Below are 19004 nucleotides of genomic sequence, written 5' to 3'. Positions count from 1 at the left end.
CAGTCCTGGGAAGAGGGAGGAGCTAAGGAGGCAGGAGTGAGGAGGAGCATTTGACAGGACAAAGATCAGGATGGCGATAGGTCAAAAAGGACCTGAACATAAAGGACTTCGGACCATTTTTCAAGACGGTGACAAGAGGTCAAGCTGGAGAACAGTGTTATTGTTAAAAGATCCATCTGTGGGCTAGATCTCCCGGTCACCCAGCTTGTACCGAGGCCAGGCTGCATTGCAACGGAAAATCAGGTGCTTGGACTTGAGTTGGTAAGTCCCAAAGCCTTCAAGTTCTTGAGGAGACATCCCAATAGGGTGTCCTTAGGTGGGGTCAGTTGTGCACTGCCCATGACAACTAGAAGAAAGAAAAGGGAAGTGGCGAGAACCCCATCCCACCGAGTCCTCCCAGTCCCAGATGAAATGAGCTGGCCCAGACACAGTCTACCTGTGTCTGGGCTGGAGATTCTCTCTAGTGGGGAATGCCCTGAACCGTTCTCCAAAGCGGCTTTTGAGATTGGTATGTGTAGGGAGCACAGCATACACACATAGCTCATCAATCAATGTCCAAAGGCCACAGCTATAGAAAACACTATTATAGAGAACTGAAGGAACACAGAGATCTGTCTCAGGTCAGGCTCTGTTAGACACGCTGACACAGATGGTTATTAAGGCACCGTTCTCGAGCTCAGGAGTTCACTCCCTGTGCTTTGAACTTAAACATCTGGTTTATACCAACAGGGCTACACAAAGCAAGGCAAGCCTCAAAGGACACAATGCGTTTTTCAGGCCTGACTTCCCACGGGAACCCTTGGTGCTAGCACCAGGTCATGCCTGCCTCCTGCATTCCCAACTTCCCAGTCAAGTCTTCCAGGCTTCTTTCAAGGTCTCGCTTACGTGGGGCTACAGTCTCCGATCCCACACAAAGTGGTCCCCAACATCTCCCTCTTTCTTGTTACGGCAGACACAGTGCTTAAGTCTGATAAAGCCTGCTACTTGCTTCTTGGGTATATGGTCTCTGGAAAACAATCTGTATATACATGGGGGAGCTCCATCCAACAGAGCTCTCCTGGCTGCTGTGGATGAGCGTAAATCTACCAACACGTGATCTGCTTGGGGAGAAAGGGCTGACCAATCTCTCAGAGGAAAAGGGTCTCGAGGCTCTTTGTCAGTAGACTTTTATTGAGTTTAGCTTACATAGGGATGAATATCAAAGAAAGGAGGTATGGTTTACAGGTAACATTTCTGGGATCCCAGGGGTCCTTTTGCATCAGGGTCTGGTAGACAGGATGATGCCAACCAGCCACAAAACCTGGGGAAACAAACTTATTTTGTGCTTAGACCCTAAACGCTGAAATAGAGGGCATTCTTAGTAAAGCAGGTCTCACAAGATTGAATGCATTCTTTCTCAGGTCTGATGACTCCCAGAAACCACCATCCCGGCACAGGGCTGCACCACCCTTCAGCATTGTTTCAGGCGGGAGAAGCAAGGCAGCCAAGAGATTAAGAGACTTTTTACAGAGTGAGGATTCAGGCTTCAATAAAGCCAAAGGATGAGGGTCTGTTGTCCCTCCTCCATAATCCCTTAAATCCTTCCCTGATGGCCCCCTCGAGACTGTGCCTGTCTTAGGTTGTTCCTTCCTTGAGGAATCTTACCCGTCATTGACTATCCAGCCATCCTCCAGGGGCCAAGCAGGGGGAGGTAAAAGGGACACAGGCTGCTCCCTGCTGGGAGGATAAGTTTTGTCTCCTTAGTGGCTTATGGTCCCAAGGTCCTCTAGCTGTGGGGCCTTTTTGCCTGTTGGCGGGGTTACAGCTCCTGAAACCAGGCAGGGCGGTTCCCAACATATATACACCTTAAGGCACAAAAGACTACAATGATCAGGAGGCATCTCGTAGCCCCCATGACCCAAACACACAAATTTAGTGTGTTTTTGGATTGAGCCATTGTAAGTTGTCATGCAGGGTCTGAAAGACCTTCTGTTCAGTAAATCGTTTCGTGTCCTGGAGCTGTTGATGTAGCCCAAGCTGGAGTTGACTGATTTGCCCCGAGATTAGTGGAAAAAACCCCTCACAAGCGATGTCGGACCTCCTCCCATGAGTGCAAGTGGAGTTCCACTGCAGAGGGGTGACACACAGCTCAGAGAGGCCCGGGCCACAAGGGAGTTGTTGACAAGTGACAAGAGCATCCTGTTGTTTTCCCAGCCATCTCACTGCAGACTCTATGGCTGAGAGCCTGGCAAGAATCTCCTGGTCAATATGTGCTTGTTGGATCATTTCCTGAGTTGTATTGGCAAGGAGGACATCAACAGCGTGAGTGGTTTGGATGGACTCAACCAGAGCGGTGGTAGCCACTGCAGCAGAGGCAGCCATGAAAGCAGAAACAATGCGAACTATGCGAGTCCCTAGGAAGCACCACACCCTCACTTGAGAGCACGGTTGAGGGCGGTTAGGCCTCCTGGATCTTCCCATTCATGGGTAACATTAACTGGTAGCCACACTTCTGTTTGTCTGCAAATTACAAAAACCATAGCGAGATTGAGTTGAGTAACATTAGTGTGGGTAAGACAGTTGGCATAGATAGAGCCAGGGGAAGTGTAATACTATGTATCATAGAATCATTATCATAGGTCAGATGAGGCGTCCCTGGAACGGCTAGGAAAAGATAAGCGTGAGTACACCTGGTCACCCAGTAATTGCTAATATTCTCTAAAACATGATAGGCTTTTCTGGACCTCGCCTCTTCAGTATATTGAAGACGTCCCAGGAGGCATTCTTTGAAAGGGAGTCCCATTTCCCAAGCGTTAGTACGCCAAGGGCTAGTGTGATTTGAGGAAGTGACTCTTATAATAGGGGCCCCAGTCCCCCCACTGTACTACCCCAGACATATGTACCCCTTGTACATAGTACAAGGTTTGGCAGTTTTCAGCTGTTAATGGGGTGTTAGGAGTATCAGTGAGTGAGGCCAGTTGATCTCTAAACATTGACCAAGTAACAGACTCAGTCGTTTTTGTCTTTTTACAAAGGGGTACATCCGGGGAGCTGTCATGGTCTCCATCTCTTCCTCTTTTAAAGCCTATGGTTCCTATTAAGGAGACATTAGCTTGAGACTCCTTACTGTCAAAGGTATGTGCATACCACCTGAAAGTCACAGAGTGTCAGGTGAGGTGGAAAAACAAGCAGGTAAATGTTCTGACACATAGACAGTACTTTCAGGGACAAATAGCCAACACTGTCTTTCTTCTAAAGGTCCATCCAGTGGAAGCCAGACACCTCCCATCCACTTGGTATCGTTACTAGATAAAGGAGGCTCTGACTTCCACCACGTATAGAGCTTAAATATGGGTGGGTCAAGGATATGACCCCAGGAAATATGCTGAGTTCCAGCAGTGAGGCCCAAACCTCCAGAACAAGCTAACAAGACAAGTATCACTATGGTTCTGATGGAATTAGAGGATACCACTGACCAACAGGCTAGAAATAGATGTTCAGGAGTGTTCTGTGCCCCCACATCGTTCACGACCTCTTCAGCCCTGTTACTAAGGGTCTTTAAGTCTCCCCAGGTCACCCCCTTAAGTTCAGGGGATGGATCGGTCCCATGGCCTGCTTCCCCTGACTCTGGCGATGGGTCCGGACCCGCTGTCAGCACTTGGTCACGGCCATCTGGGGCAGCTGGTTGGTCAGGTGCTCGAGACGCCGGATCCTCTCGGTGTGAGTTGTCCACAGGTGTTCACGGGGTTGGTCTCCCATGCTAAGGTTCCACTTTTTTGGCGGGTAGCCACAAAGGACCTGTAGGGGCTGAAACACAAGCATATCCTCCTCCCCACGTCAACAATTCAACTGGCCGCTCCCATTTCCCTTCTCCCAAGGGATCTCTGCACAACACTAAGGGATGGGGCCCTTTATCATCTACTTTTTGTCAACTGAAATGTTTCTCAATCGGTGTGTTAACAGACTTATCACAATTAAGAAATTTTTAAGTATACATGCCTATCATTATCAAATTTCTAGGCAAGGTTTCCTGGCTCCCTTTTTTGTTCGTTAAGAAGAGTTTTAAAGGCACGATGGGTGCGTTCAGCAATAGCTTGGCCTGTGGAATCATGCGGGATGCCTGTTTTGTGTTGAATTCCCCATCTTTGTAGGAAACGCTGAGTAGACCAGGCTGTATACACTGGTCCGTTATGTTTTAACTTGTTGAGGACGGCCTAGACGGCTAAAAGCCTCCAGCCAATGGGCCTGGATATTCTTAGCCAATTTGCCCATAAGGGTGGAAAGTATGTAATACTCTGGAGAAAGTATCAATAGAGACATGAATAAATTTAAACTTATCAAAAGTGGGGTAATGGGTGTCATCAGTCTGAGATTATTTGTGGCTCTAAACCTCTGGGATTAACTCCAATAAAGGGCGATGCCTTACCCAAGGCCTGACAATCTGGACATTCTTTGATAGTTTGTTTGGCCCGAGAATGTGGGAGTTTGAACTCTTTGCGAAGTATGTGACTATTCTGATGAAAAAATTGACGGGAGGTAACAGTCTTTTGAAAGGTACCTACTATGCTTACTGGAGTGTCAGCTCGGGCATTGCTGTTGTTGTGGAAAAATAACTCACACTTGGGAGAGATGGTGGAGCACACTCCTTTATTACGTATGCGGGCTCAGAGGACAAACTCCCAATTCTGAGCCCCGAACTTTATTCCCTTGGGGTTTAAATAGCCCCGGGCTTCCTACCTAGGCGGCGAAGCGAGGTTACAGAAGCTAAATGCTCAAGTTAGGTCTGGCTACCTCGTATGGGAAACAAAGGAACAAAGCGCGGGAGGAATTTGCAGGAGCTACAGAGCACAGAAGCTTATCATGGGGGTTTTCTTTTTCTGCCTCACTGTCAGACGTAGGACCAGGGAGACCTGTACGGGAACACATATGTGTATGTAATAACTAGAGTATGTCCCCTTCTATCTGGCAAGGTTTGCAAGGTTAAAAACAGACCTGAGTCAAGGACGGTCACTGGATCCCTCTAGGAGAACCTGGTCTGTATGAAAGAGGGTATACACAGCATAGCTAGAGCTACCAACTAGATTCAAGGGTTTGTGAGGCCACTGCTGGAGAGCCAACGGCTCGGAGGGCTGGGCTGGCTGAGTGGAAGGAAGAAACACGGTGCTTCCACTCCTCCCTTCCCTGCCAGGCGGCGGCGGCTCGCCCTGTGTTTCCCGAGCGCTCCGTGCAAACAGTCCTTGCTCTGGGGTAGGGGTCTTACTAGTTTTTTCTTTCAAACGAATATTAAGAATGACGATGTTTTGTAATAATCTGCCCGAGGGCAGGCTAATTTCTACTTTGCCCACAAAGCCTGTGATGGCACACTGAAACGCTAGAGACTGACCGGACAGCTGTCATATACAGAGCTGGGTAAGCGAGACGTGAATGATAGCTGGATCGTGGCTGAAAAGTTGCTGCGTCCCCTCAGGTCCTTTAAGGGTAAGATGGCACAGACCTGTCATGTCGGTGGTAACAGGACGCTGAAGTCGGCGGGAGAGAAGGAGCCATTCTGCCATGCCTAACTGAGGTGAGAGTCGACCACTTAGTCCTGTGGGGGTACTTAGAGTCGGAAAGCAGAACAGCCTGACGGGAAACTGGCGGTCAACTCTTGTGAGCTGTCTTCTATCGATATGTTGATTGACAAGGTCTAGTTATTGGAGAGCCTGGGGGCTAAAGTGCTAGGGGCATTGAGATCAGAGTCACCTTTCAAGGGATCGAATAAACGAGTAAGCTGATGGGTGGGGATTCCTAGCCTAGGTCGAATCCAGTTAATAACACCCAGCGGCTGTTGGAGGTTGTTACAGGTTGGGTGTTCCAGTGGATTGATTTGGAACGTTTGAGGCTGAACTGTCCAGGGAAAAAGAATATGCCCCAGGTGTTTCCAAGGTTCAGACTGGTGGGCCCTTCCAGGGGCAATAATTAAGCCTGCCCCTGAGATATGGTGTCTTTTAGGTAAACATAGGTCTTGGCAGGTATCTCAGAAGATGGGGCAGCAGTTAGAATATTGCCCATATAATGGTACATTATAGAGTTGGAGAACCTTTCCCGGGCAGGCCGTAAGGTTTGGTGGGAGAGATGTTGGCAGATAGTTGGGCTATTTAACACGCCTTGAGGCAGGACTTCCCAGTGGAACCTCTGCCGATGGTGGACAGTTGTTAGGATCCGGGACAGAGAAAGCAAATCACGTTCTGTCCTTTCCAGCCAAAGGAATTGTAAAAAAGCAATCTTTAAGTCAATGACTACAAGTGGCCAATACGTAGATAAGCAGGCTGGATTTGGGACTCCAGGTTGGAGAACACCCTTTCACTGAAATACCTCATTAATTTTTCTAAGATCACGTATAAGCCTCCATTTTCCTCATTTTTTAGGAACTACAAAAAATCAGAGTATTCCACGGACTGCTAGATGGCTCAATGTGTCCTGCTTCTAATTGTTGTTCTAATTCAGTTTTTTCCCCTAATTTCCCCGCTTTTAGAGGCCACTGACCCACCCACACAGGTGTATCTGAAATCCATGTGAGGGGCAGTGGAGGTATCTGAACAGTGGCCACCAGTAAAAAGGGAGAAGGGTGATTTTCGCTCCACACTGAACAAGAAGGTCTCGTCCCCAAATATTAAGTGGAGCTGGAAGGACACAGGGCTGACTTCTCCCTACCTGTCCATCACAGCCACAGCACCTGAGTGGTCAGTCTACGTGGTTCAGAAACGCCTCATGTGCCAGTTATGGATATGTCGGCGTCCGCTAGTGGCCAATCTGGAGGCCAGTATTGGCTACAAGTTACAGAGACATCCGCTCCCATATCTAATAGGCCATGGAGGGCTTTTTGTCTGTGACTGTTACTTCTAAAAGAGATTTATTTAATTTAACGGAGGCAGTCCAAAAAACAGATTGGTTATTAGAACTACCAAAACCTCCTTTCCCCTCTCTTAATATTTCGAGTATCTGGCACTGTATAGGGAAGAAGAAGTTGGGCTATGAGAGTTTGGGCAGGAATGACATAATATCCAAAGGCTCTGATCATAATTTTGATTTCTCCCTGATAATTAGAACCAACTACTCTGGGCTGGACTAAAATCCCTTCAGCAGTAACGCTAGGTCTTCCTAAAATCAAGCCAACAGTGCCTGCAGGCAATGGTCCCCATACCCCCGGAGGAGCTGAGGCTTTCATCCTGTTCTCTTAATAGGAGTTCCTGGGTGCTGACCAAGTCCGAGTCTGCCCTTCCCCTTGTGGTGGCACGGAGACCGGTGACTCAGCATGTTCCTGAGTCCCACACAACGGGTTGTTATTGCCTGCAAAACTCCTATGGGAGTTTGGGGCACCAGGGTTCATGGCCCCCTTCCCCTTTCCCTGAGGTGGAAGTGGTTTGCCATCTTTATCATATTTGGATCTGCACTGATTGGCCCAATGTTTGCCCTTGCCACACCGTGGGCAGTCTTTACTGGGCAGGTGTTTTGGGTTATTCTGTTGTTTATTTTGGCATTCCCAACGGGTGTGTCCCGGTCTGCCACAATTAAAGCATTTAACTTGCCTCTTCATTTCAGCCACTAGCAATGTGGCTTGATAGTGTGCCATGCCAACACCTTGGCAAGCCTTGATAAACTGACTGATATCAGTGGCGGTCCATCTGAGAATTCTGAGCATAGCCTTGCAATCACTATTTGCATTTTCATAGGCCAATGGTAATAAAAGGGCCTTGATTGCTTCCCGATTCTCAATCTGTCTTTCCATTGCTCTCATCAGTCTGTCGACAAAATGTCCGTAATCCTCTGTGGCTCCCTGCCGCACATTAGCGAAGGAGCCTGCGCACGGGGCTTCATCTTCCGGAACCACCTTCAGGGCACGGAGAGCGGCCTGGGTGCACTGGTAGAAAGCCTGAGGGTTCATTTTCGCCTGCCCTTCAGCCGATTCATACTGACCAGTCCCAAGAAGCATGTTAAGCTGCACTGGGTTTCCGATTTCGTGATTCTCAGCTGCCTGGTGGTGGCAGCGGTAAGTATATTCTGAATGCCACACAGCGAACTGGTAGGGCTTGAGAACAGTCCTAGTTAAGGCAATCCAATCACGAGGGGCCATCCGAAACCCTTCAGCAATGGCTGACACCAGTCCCATAGTGTAGGGTGACCGAAGCCCATTGTCTTTAATGGCCTCTCTGAAGTATTCGTATATTTCAAAAGGCAAAGGTCCATACACTGGCTGCATGTACTGTTTAGCATAAACGAGGTACTCGGACAGAGTTTCCCAGGAGCCGTCTTCCGCAGCCTCTTGGAAACACTGCCGCACGAAGGTTAAGTCCTGGTTAAGGGCCAGTGGCGGGTTTTTGTTATTAGGTTTCGCAACCACGCCCGCCGATGTCCTACAGGTCCCTTCTTTTGTGACTGAGCTTTCCTGATTGCGAGGGTTTCCAGTATCACCAGGGGCGAGAGCTGCTCTCACTAGGCTCCAGGTTAATACATCCGGATGTCCTACAGGGGTCCCGTTCTCCTGATGCCATTTCAGTTTCTGCCCTACTTTTTCCCATGTTTCTAGATCTAAAGAGTCTATGTTTGAGAACCATGGACAGTAGCTCTTTATTGTCTGTAATAAGTGAGTTAAGTCCTGTTCTTCAACCTGACATTCCAGAGCCTTAAGAAGCTGCTGATGCAGTGGAAAACGTACCTTCTGCTCCTTAGGAAGTCCCGAGCCCATGTCGGCAGCTGGGGTATTTTCACTTTCGGCTTTGTCTTCCCTGGCCCTCATTCCGCCGGTCTAGTTCTGTAAGCTGCTTCTGGCTAACTGTTGGGGAATGAGATAAATGTAGTGAGCTGAAGACTGCTCCTTGTGAGGAGGGCCCGAGGGTGTCACTACTTGGCCACCCCTGCCTCTCTTATATGTCTCGGTTTCTCTTCCAGTCGTCCACAACAGCTTAAGAGCTCGGAGTGCCAAGTGACCAAGCCTGATGCGGCATGTGCCCGGACAAACCAGAAGTTGTATTACAGTGATTGGAGTTAACTACGAGGCCCCCACACGTCTTGGGGACTGACCCCAGACACCTCTGCTAGGCCCCTACTCCCGTAGGGAGGCCCAGAACCTTAGGTCAGAGGGAGGAAATGCCTCTTATCTCCAGAGTCCAGCCAGGATCGGAGCACTCATTCAAGTCCCGACTATTAGTTATTTAGCTGATGGTGACTTCCTAGTCTGCCTGGGAGTGGAGGGAGGGGAAGGAAGACCGAAACCGAAAGGCCGCAAGAGGCGGCTCTGAAAGAAATTCCCCTTTCCCTTATCTAAGACACACCGGTGGCATAACCGAAAGCGCTGACGCCGCTGCCCCTTACCGTGGGATGAGGCACCGAATACTGTCTATGTGTGCCTTCTGCAACCAGAGTCCCTAGCCTCTCAGCTGATGCAGGCCCTGAATCCAGGGTCTCTGTTCAGGTGCCGGATGAGGGCAACCCCGCCCTCGGAGTCCTCCCGGTTGTGGGTGAAAGGAGTTGGCCCGGATACAATCTGTCTGGAGAGAAAGGGGGTGGTAAGTCTCCCTGGAAAACCAGGTCATAACAGGCGGCAGGCATGACTAGAGTCTAACACCAAGGGTCCCGTGGGAATCAGGCTTGAAATGTACATTTTCATTCTCTGAAGAGCACAGAGGCTCTGCTCATTGGTAGAACCCTGTTAGTATAACCCAGATGCTTGAGCTCAAGGCAGAAGGAGGGAAACGCCCTACTTCGTGATGTGGGCCTTTACAGCCCTCTGGCGCCTGCGTGTCTCCCAGATCCCAACCTGAAAACATTTCTGTGTTTCTTTAATTGTTATCTATAGATAGATAGTGTTAGTTTTTTATGACTACAGGCTGGTGGACACTGATTGATAAGCTAAGCACGTGTGCTGTAGCCCCCTGCACTTCCCAAAGCTAAAAGCCCTGCAGGAGAAGGGCTGGGGCATTCCCCACTAGAGGGAAGCGCCAACCCCTTTCCCGCCGGAGCAACAAGAGCGACAAGATTGTGGCCGGGAAGACTCTTTATTTCCATCTACGGCGCCCCTCCCTCCCCCCACCGCGGGAGGACTCTCTATTTCCTTCTACAGCGCCCCTCCCCCCACCGCCCCGGGCTGGGAACCTTGCAGGCTGGAGTCCCCCTCAGATATTTCATTAAAATGACCAATGTGTTCGTTCTGTTTCCATCCAATTCTTCCACAAACGCCCGTTATTATACACACGTAGAGACCATTTGGAAATACCACTACGCAGAAATTAGACGATCACGTAGTTCAGGCCCCGGGCCTGATTCCCGATTACTTGTGTACACCCAGTGTGCACACCCAGTGTTTCCTCTGGTCGGTCGGCCAGTGGTTTCTGGTCTCAGGGTAAAAAAGATACGAAAAGGTGGCGGTGTGCCCCTTATGCCGCAGGTAAGCCCCCGCCGACACTCAATGCTTAAACGTTCTGACCCAAGGGGGGAAAAACGTTTTTCAAAGTTGCGTGCTGGTTAAACACGTTCCCGGAGTAGACGCAGCCCGAAAGAAACCGGATTCCAGAAGAGCAGGAGGGAGGACCGAACCTGCAAGACACTTGGGCGCTGGGAGACGGAAGCACGCTGAAGCCAGGAGGGAGATTTAAAAGGCTGGCAGGGCGAAAGAGAAAGAAAATGCAGGGGGGGACGCGGGAGTACTTACCTACCCCCGGAGTCAGGCCCCCGCCGCCGGGCGACACGGAAGCCACAGGCCGGAGGGCACAAGCCTTAGGGCAACGCCCAGACGGAGTGCGGGCGAGCGGGGGCTGCGGGGCGGGAACCCTGCCGCGGCGCCGGCCGGGAGCCGCGCGCTGCACCCTGGGTCGCGTAGTCCCTTCCGGCGCCGCTGGCTGCAGGTTGCTGCGCAAAGCGGCCGCCTGCTGCTCCTTTTAAGGCTTGCCAGGGGCCGCGCTCGATCCACCGATGGGGAAGACATCGGCAACAGGAGGCCGAGGGAACCGGGCCAAGTTTCCCGCTCCCTGTGGGAGGGACGGAAGGAAAAAGTCAGCCCCCCTTCCTCGCGAGTCCCATGCCGACACTGGGCAGAGAGGTGGGTCGCACAGGCTTGCTCCTTTAAGAGGGGGCGGGGCGAAGCCTGCCGTTTGGCCGGACCGAGAGCTGACAGACCAATCGCCCGGGTGGCGGAGGGAAGGCGGGAGAATGCGAACCCTTTGGTAGGGCGGTAGAGGCGGGCCCCCGGCCTTAATAGGAGTGCGTCCTGCGCAGGCGCAGTGGTGGCCGCAGGCGGAGGGGCGGGGGCAGTCCAGTGCGAGACTCTCCGACAGGCTCGGAGGGTGATTGGGAGAAAAGGGGGCAGTGGAGGGCTTGTCATGGGGATCCGAGCTACGAGACGGCTTTGGTAGCATCTGGGGACTCCGAGGGGGGCAGGAAGTGTCAACGCCCGGCACCCCGGCGCGAGCTCCGCTTGGGGGATCCCCGCTGCTCTAGTCCTGGGGAGGGAGGGCAAAAAGGAGGGAGCCCTGATCTCGCCCCGCCCCTGGGCTTGTTACCACGGGGGCGGGGAGTGAGGGCTTCTTTTGGGGGGAGTGGAGATCAGGGGACTCGGCTGTGCCCTCCTAAGCGACGGCCGGTGTGCCCGCGGCGCCGGGCTGCGGAGCAGAGGGGCCGCGGCGGCCGCGGCTGTTGCATGTGTGGCTGCTGGATGCGGAGGCGGCGGCGACGGCGGCGGCGAGGGGCAGCAGCGGCGGCAGGATGTTAGGGCAGCAGCAGCAGCAGCAGCAGCAACTCTACTCGTCCGCGGCGATTCTGACCGGGGAGCGGAGCCGGCTCCTCACCTGCTACGTGCAGGACTACCTCGAGTGTGTGGAGTCGCTGCCCCACGACATGCAGAGGAACGTGTCTGTGCTGCGGGAGCTGGACAACAAATATCAAGGTAGGGGGCCGCGCGGCTGCCCATGCGGGTCTTCCTCTCTGTCGGACCCGCTGGCCTCCGGGCACGGTCGCTCGGAGCCTGCCCGAGGAAGTGTCACTTTCCTTTTCTCCTGGGACAGTGTTCTCGAGTGCACAGAGCGGGTCTGGTGTGTGGGACCTGGGAGAGGGACGGGAGACCGGGCTCGCGGCCCTCCATTCCTCTGCTGCAGTCGGCGAGGACTTCGGTGGGATCTCAAGGGTGGGGGTGGGGGCTGCTCGTCAGCCCCCGCTGCAGACCCAGCGGCTGCAGCTGGCGTGGAGGGGAATCAGCCATTTTAAGTAGCAAGCATTTGTTCCGGCGCTGGCTTGCCCCGTGCCGCAGACCCTCCTGCCCAGGCGAGGGAGCATGCAGCCGGGCGGTGACTGTAGGGAGTGAGCGGCCGGGCTCCTGCAGGTCTCCGGGGCCTGGCTTCCCCCAGCCCCCTTTGGCCCTTACTCCCTGAGAGCATATGCATTGGAACGTGCGGGGGGAGGGAGCGAGACAGGACCGCGAAGGCGGACTCCGGGGAGGTCCCACCCTCCGCTCTCTGGCTCCCGGCTCAGGAATCGGGGAGTCTCTATCCCTCTCCCGCCCCGGTGAGAGTTTCGGACTGTAGCCTTTTCCCTGCTCCTTCAGCCAAATGGTTAAAAGAGGAGGGGTCCCTGCGGGTAAAGGAAGAGGGGTGTGTGTGGCGGGGAGGGCCCCCTGTTCCTGGGGGCGTGGCCTGCGGGCGTGACGTAGCACCGGAGGGGCGCGGACGCGCGCTCCCGCCCGCCTCGGTAATGGCTGGTCGTTGCAAGGTTTGGGCAGAAGTGGCTGGTTGGGTGGGCGTCGGAGCCGTGCGGGACGTTAGTCCGCCCCTTGCAGAGTCAGTGTTGGGGTTTGAAAGATGTTTGTTGCGATTTTTCGAGTCTTTCCCGACCACTCAATTGTGACGAGGACATAGCCAGCTACTGGTAGTGTCTCTGACCCCGGCACCGCGTAGGTTCCGGGCCTTGCGTCACTTCCGGGCCCCAGGAGGAAATGGGTGGTTGACTGGGCAACCGCCTGGCGTCCCTTAACCCCTCCCTTCAAGTTTAAGGAATGAAGCAAAACCACCCTTTGTGGTCAGACCCTAGGAGCTAGCTCAGGGAATCAGCGTTTCTTACGAAGAGTATCACGTATCGTCTGCTATTGGTGGACCCTTCACATGCTACCAGGAGGGGAGAAGTTTAAAGGGGGATCCGTTGTGCTTTTGTTAACCCTGAGTCCAGGAACAGACCTTGAACATTATGTGGGAACAGCCATATGGACTTTAAAGAGATAACTTCTTGGACCTATTCTCTGTTTTTCTAGACACGTCATTAATCTAAAGATTTAGTTTCTAAGGAACCCACTCCTGGGGTGATATTTTCTGGCCCTTAGCATGTTGGAATAACGTCTCTTTTCCAACCTGTAATTTATTTCTGCCTTCTGAATCCATGATTGATTAGGACTGATCTCTGTTAGGGAGGAAGATAATTAATATTGATTATTTACTGTGTGTCATTTGCTGTTTCAAGCCTAGAACATTATTTCATTTAATCCTCAATCCTATGAAGTAAAAAATTCTTTCACTGGTAAATTAAAATTTACAAGGAGTTTAAGGAACGTGTACAGTTAGGTGGGGAACGTTGAACTTCACAGCCTGGCTACTTTAGGTGCAGGGCTTGTTTTTAAACTATTTTAACTTTTTCTATTTTTCAAAGAAAAGCTCTCCGAAGATATTTTCTAGACATGATGGAGCAAATACACACGCAGTACATGCATTGTAACCTAAAAATGGTACATATATGCTTAAGAATTTTATATTTAACATTTTAATTTTTCATATAATTCTGAAGTTAGTAAAGTTTGCAGGTTTTTCCATTTCTGTAAAGACACATACTGTATTTGCCTTTACAAAAGTGAAGCTATTTCTTGTCGTTTGAATTGGGGAAGGACAGATTGTTACAGGAAAATCTTCCATCTTGACCATCTAGAATCGTTGTAAGTAGCTCTGGTAACATGAGAAACAGTATTAGGTCTTAAGAGACTGAGAAATTGTGGAAATTTTCAGCTCCGTTAAGATTGTGGTTAGTTTCAAGATTAATAGAAAAAATAACAATCTAGTTTTCACTCTTCACATGCTTACTAAGTTCAGCTTTCACAGTTTTACACTTATTAGCTTTAAAAACTGTATGTTCTTTGTTCAGAAATTCATGCTTTTAAGTTCTTTGCTAGTTTTAAAGTATCTTCTGATTTTGGATCTAATACTACCGTATCTAGTGATATAAATTACATAAGCAATCAAAGAAATGTCTCTCCTACCTCTATGAGGCATTTTAGAAATTACTGAGGAACCTTAAAAGTAACCCTAAAAACTTAAAAATAGAAATGAAGAAAATTTTACAACTGAATGAAGTATTTATCATGGATATGGTGATTAGAGAACCTCAATTTTTATTCTAGTATTTTTATTCATAATTTCCTGGGTAAATAAACTTTGAATTAAATTTAATAATTTCAAGTGCCTTTCTTTCAGCTTAGTAGAAAATGCTTAAATGGTGGAGCCAGATATTCACACTTGGCAGAGGTCACAGTCTGGGGTCACCCTTGAGCCTCATTTTCTCTGTATAGAAGTGATGGCCTCCACATGGGGTTGCCGTGGGGAGTCGATGAGAAAACCTTTATCACTTCGACGGGTCTCAGTGTGTTTCCTTTTTTCACTTTACAATTAAGTTGTCTTAGAAATGTGAATTTTTACCTCAAGTATCAATGTGTTAGTATTTTATAATATAATTAGCTTATAAGTCCTGCTTATTAGGTAAAGAATATTTGAAATAAGGTTTTCATTTATTTTCTAACTGTCAAATTTTGTGTCTTGGGTAGGGTGCATGGGAATAATATATCTTCCTTACTTTTCCTGGAGAGAAATTAAGTCCTTTTTTTTTTTTTTTTCCAAAGCTCACCCGAGGATATAGTCACTGATTTTAGAGAGAGAGGAGGGAGACAGGGAGAGAGAAACATTGATTGGTTGCCTCCCATATGCACCCTGACCGGGGATGGAACCCAGGGTAGCAACCCACAGCCTTTTGGTGTTCGGGTCAATGTTCCAACCAACTGAGCCACACTGGCCAGGGTGGAAATTAAGTTCTTAAGAAATCCACTTACACGCCTAGTTAGGCAGATGGACCGGATATGACCTTTGTTTAAAAATACGCTCTGCAGGTATGAGTACGCTCAAGTGGGTAGTGCCACTTTGTCGCATATCTGCGGTTCAGCAGTTGTCCATCGGTTGTGAGTACCTACAGTTTCCAGGGAGGAGCTAATCACAAGAGATATGCTTAATATTTGCTTTATAATACCTTACTTGCAGACAGCCCCAGTGTATGTATTTTATGTGTCTTAACCTTTCTGTTATTATGATTAAAATAATAACATTGGCATGTAAAGCAGTGATCTGCCTTGTGGCATGATAAATTAGAATTACGTTTTTGTTCCTCTGCCTTTAGTAAGACAGAACTCTTTCAAATAGTGTTAAATCTCATGAGGATAAAAACGTAGAAGAGATCTGAATAAAAACTCATCTTATGTAAGTTTTGGTGATGTATGGAACTGTATTTTCGGGTTTTTGTATACCTTCTTAATGACTCAGCGACTTCTCACGGATTTAAATGTGCTCCGAATGCTATACAGCACCTCAATCAGCAGTTCAGGTGGCTTAGAGCCAACTGCTGAGTTATCTACAAAAGCGTAGTGACCCAATGCTGACTTCACTGTAGCTCTGTTAGTAGCTTAATCAGTTTATGCCAGAATATGAACCTAAACCTACTCTGGAAATAGTTTGGGTTTCAGAAATATCTCTCGTGCGATAAAATAAAAGAGCCATTAAAGCTAATATGACGGGAAACTAGGGGTTACTTCTGTCTGCTTTAAGAAAGTCCTGGGGTGCCTTGGCTGGTGTGGCTCAGTGGACTGAGTGCTGGCCTGCAAACCAAAGTGTCATGAGTCCGGTTCCTAGTCCGGGCACAAGCCTGGGCCGTGGGCCACGTCCCAGAGGCAGCCACACATTGATGGTTTTCTCCCTCTCTTTCTCCCTCCCTTCCCCTCTCTATGGAAAGAAATAATTTAAATCTTTTTTTTAAAAAAGGTTGCGGAGGGTGTCTGAAAGCGAAGGTGTGGTGTCTCTGTGGAGTCGTGCAGGTCGCCGGCTGACCTGCAGGTCCTTAAGTGCAGCCGGACACCACCTGTAGCCTGGTCCTTGAACTAGCTTTACAGTTAGAGGCTGGCACGTATTGATACATTTTAACACAGGATTGTTTTCAAGTTCAAATAAAATATAGGCGGTCTGACACTCGGTACACTCTGGACGAGGGGCATAGTGTGAGTCTGCCCACATACGATACTTTTGATTATTTATTAGCTGCACATCTCCTTTTTAGTGTGGATTAATGAGTATTAGAGTTTGGTGTTTTTCCTTTTTATTTCTAAATATACTTTTGTATGGCATAACATACGGTCTTTATATGGGAAATAATTTTTTTTTAGATTTTTTAAAATTTATTTTTAGAGAGGGAAGGGAGGGGGAGAGAGAGAGAGAGAAACATCAATGTGCAGTTGCTGGGGGTCATGGCCTGCAACCCAGGCATGTGTCCTGACTGGGAATCAAACCTGCGACACTTCGGTTTGCAGCCCGCGCTCAATCCACTGAGCTACGCCAGCCAGGGTGGAAATAATTTTTTTAATGTCCACATAGTAAAGAACAGTGTGGTCTTATGGTCTGAGTTCATCCTAACTTCTCCAGTTCTGTGAAAGATAACCTGAAAAATGCTGTATGTGCCAACACAGTAACATTCTGATTTGTCTTTTCCTTTTTTAGAAACATTAAAGGAAATCGATGATGTCTATGAAAAATATAAAAAAGAAGATGATTTAAACCAGAAGAAACGCCTACAGCAGCATCTCCAGAGAGCATTAATCAACAGTCAGGAATTGGGAGATGAGAAAATTCAGATTGTCACCCAAATGCTCGAATTGGTGGAAAATCGGGCCAGGCAAATGGAGCTACACTCGCAGTGTTTTCAAGATCCTGCTGAAAGTGAACGAGCCTCAGACAAAGCCAAAATGGATTCCAGCCAACCGGAAAGATCGTCCAGGAGACCCCGGAGACAGCGGCCCAGTGAGAGCCGCGATTTGTGCCACATGACCAATGGCATTGAAGACTGTGACGATCAGCCGCCTAAGGAGAAGAAATCCAAGTCAGCCAAGAAAAAGAAGCGCTCCAAGGCCAAGCAGGAGAGGGAAGCTTCTCCCGTCGAGTTTGCAATAGATCCCAATGAACCCACGTACTGTTTATGCAACCAAGTGTCTTACGGGGAGATGATCGGATGTGACAATGAACAGTGTCCAATCGAGTGGTTCCACTTCTCGTGTGTTTCACTGACCTATAAACCAAAGGGGAAGTGGTACTGCCCAAAGTGCAGGGGGGATAATGAGAAAACGATGGACAAAAGTACTGAAAAGACGAAAAAGGAGAGAAGGTCGAGGTAGTAGAGGCCATCCACGTTTTAAAGGGTTGTCTTTTATATAATACTTTCAGGATTTCCTTTCAGAAAATGTTTTAGGGTAAATGCATAAGACTATGCAATAATTTTTAATCATTAGTATTAACGGTGTATTAAAAGTTGTTGTACTTTGTCTGTGACCTTAATTTTCTGCACTGAGTTACCAAATACTTCAAACCAGGTAGTCTGTAGATCACCTGACGGAAGGGGCAAGAAGTAGGGAGAGGGCGGCGTGAGCATTAGAGACACTTCGCAAGCCATGCCTAGTTCATTTCACCTAATATGCAACGCTGTTTTGGGGGGTTAATACCAAAGTTTTGTTAGCATTTTGGTTCTACACACTTTAAACAATTCAGATAATAGGTGGAGTACTCTGCAAGCGTTAGAATTGCCATGGGCATTTAAAGTGCACACACCGCACACCTGTTAGAGCCGCTTTCCCCAGCCCCACGCACGCACGCACTCGTTCACCCGGAGTCTTCCGGCATCCAGGGGACCGGAGATAGCGATCTGGGGTTCCACATGGAACGATGTGCTCTTCAGGAGAGGGGTTGCTGCTGTCTTTTCACTAGCGGCATTCTGATGCACCGTCAGCAGCCCAGTTGCAGATGCCTTGCAGGTGTACCCTATCTAATGCGTAACGAGGGGGTTGCGTGTTGTTTTCATTGGAACGGGTAAGGGTAGTTACAGTACCAAAAACGCTGCCATCGGCTTATATCAGCAAAATTTGGGTTACGTAGGATCATGGGTCAAGGTTGAGCAATTTGAGAAAATGCGTCTTATTTAATATTTTCTACACTGACCCACTGCTGGGAGGCCTAGACACAGGCCTGTCACTGGGAAAAGGGCATATACTAATCTTTAAATGTTGCCTTTATGTCAAACAGTAGCTTACATAATTTTGCTATTGGCTATAGTTCATTTTCTGTCCCAATCAGTGATTATATATTAAGTAACAGTGTATTTACTTTCTTAACTTTCTGGTATTGGTGCTGTTTGATGTCTTTACGTTTAATGAACTAATTTCATTATAACAATGCAATTAATAATGTATTTGTAAATTGAATTTTCCAAAATCCTAATATTTTAAGGGTAAGCATCTTGCTGGGTACTATGTCCATACACGCAGAGAATTTGGGGGTTTTTGGCGGGGAGGGGGCAGCGGACTGGTCAGTCCTTTAGATCTGTGTGTAACATACTTTTTACTCCTCATTTCTTCCTAATCTGGTGATCTTGATTCTTTTTGATTAACATGTGAAAAATTCTGTCTGCTTATTTGGAAAAAAAAATTGTTTTTTTTCTCTTCTAGCTCTCCTGTGTGACTTTTACGCATGTCATCTCTCCTCACCGGGGGGTCAGGCCGACCATGTGTGTGTGGCATGAAGTGGGCTTACGTGTCCCCACGGTTCTTGTGGAATCCACAGCATTTTCACTGTAGTGAGGATGTAAAGAGTCAAGTGACTTGATTTGCTCTTTCATTAACTTTGTCCTTTATTCTGAGGTATGAAGACACTTTAAAGGCAAGC

The 19004-nt window shown here is 48.8% G+C and overlaps 2 protein-coding genes across 3 annotated transcripts; one reads left to right on the top strand and one right to left on the bottom strand.

The window, feature by feature from the left end:
* Positions 1-6218: 6218 nt before the first annotated feature.
* LOC114508976 (endogenous retrovirus group K member 8 Gag polyprotein-like) lies at positions 6219-10872 on the bottom strand. 2 transcript variants are annotated; one of them, XM_036011772.1, is made up of 2 exons: positions 10667-10872; positions 6219-9506 (listed from the first exon to the last, which is right to left on the bottom strand). In XM_036011772.1, exon 2 carries the CDS (start codon positions 8753-8755, stop codon positions 7196-7198), a length of 1560 nt encoding a protein of 519 aa, XP_035867665.1. In that variant the 5' UTR covers positions 8756-9506; positions 10667-10872; the 3' UTR covers positions 6219-7195. The 2 variants fall into 2 exon arrangements, with proteins under 2 accessions (XP_035867665.1, XP_035867666.1); XM_036011773.1 differs by having other exon boundaries at positions 10671-10690.
* Positions 10873-11485: 613 nt separating this feature from the next.
* Positions 11486-18783, top strand: ING2 (inhibitor of growth family member 2). The gene is made up of 2 exons (XM_028527033.2): positions 11486-11896; positions 16794-18783. Exons 1-2 carry the CDS (start codon positions 11716-11718, stop codon positions 17462-17464), a joined length of 852 nt encoding a protein of 283 aa, XP_028382834.1. The 5' UTR covers positions 11486-11715; the 3' UTR covers positions 17465-18783.
* The last annotated feature ends 221 nt before the right edge of the window (positions 18784-19004 follow it).

Source organism: Phyllostomus discolor, chromosome 11 (genome assembly GCF_004126475.2).
Source record: "Phyllostomus discolor isolate MPI-MPIP mPhyDis1 chromosome 11, mPhyDis1.pri.v3, whole genome shotgun sequence".
NCBI lineage: Eukaryota > Metazoa > Chordata > Mammalia > Chiroptera > Phyllostomidae > Phyllostomus > Phyllostomus discolor.
Note: the sequence above shows the minus strand (reverse complement) of the source record. Positions and strands in the feature narration are given on the sequence as shown.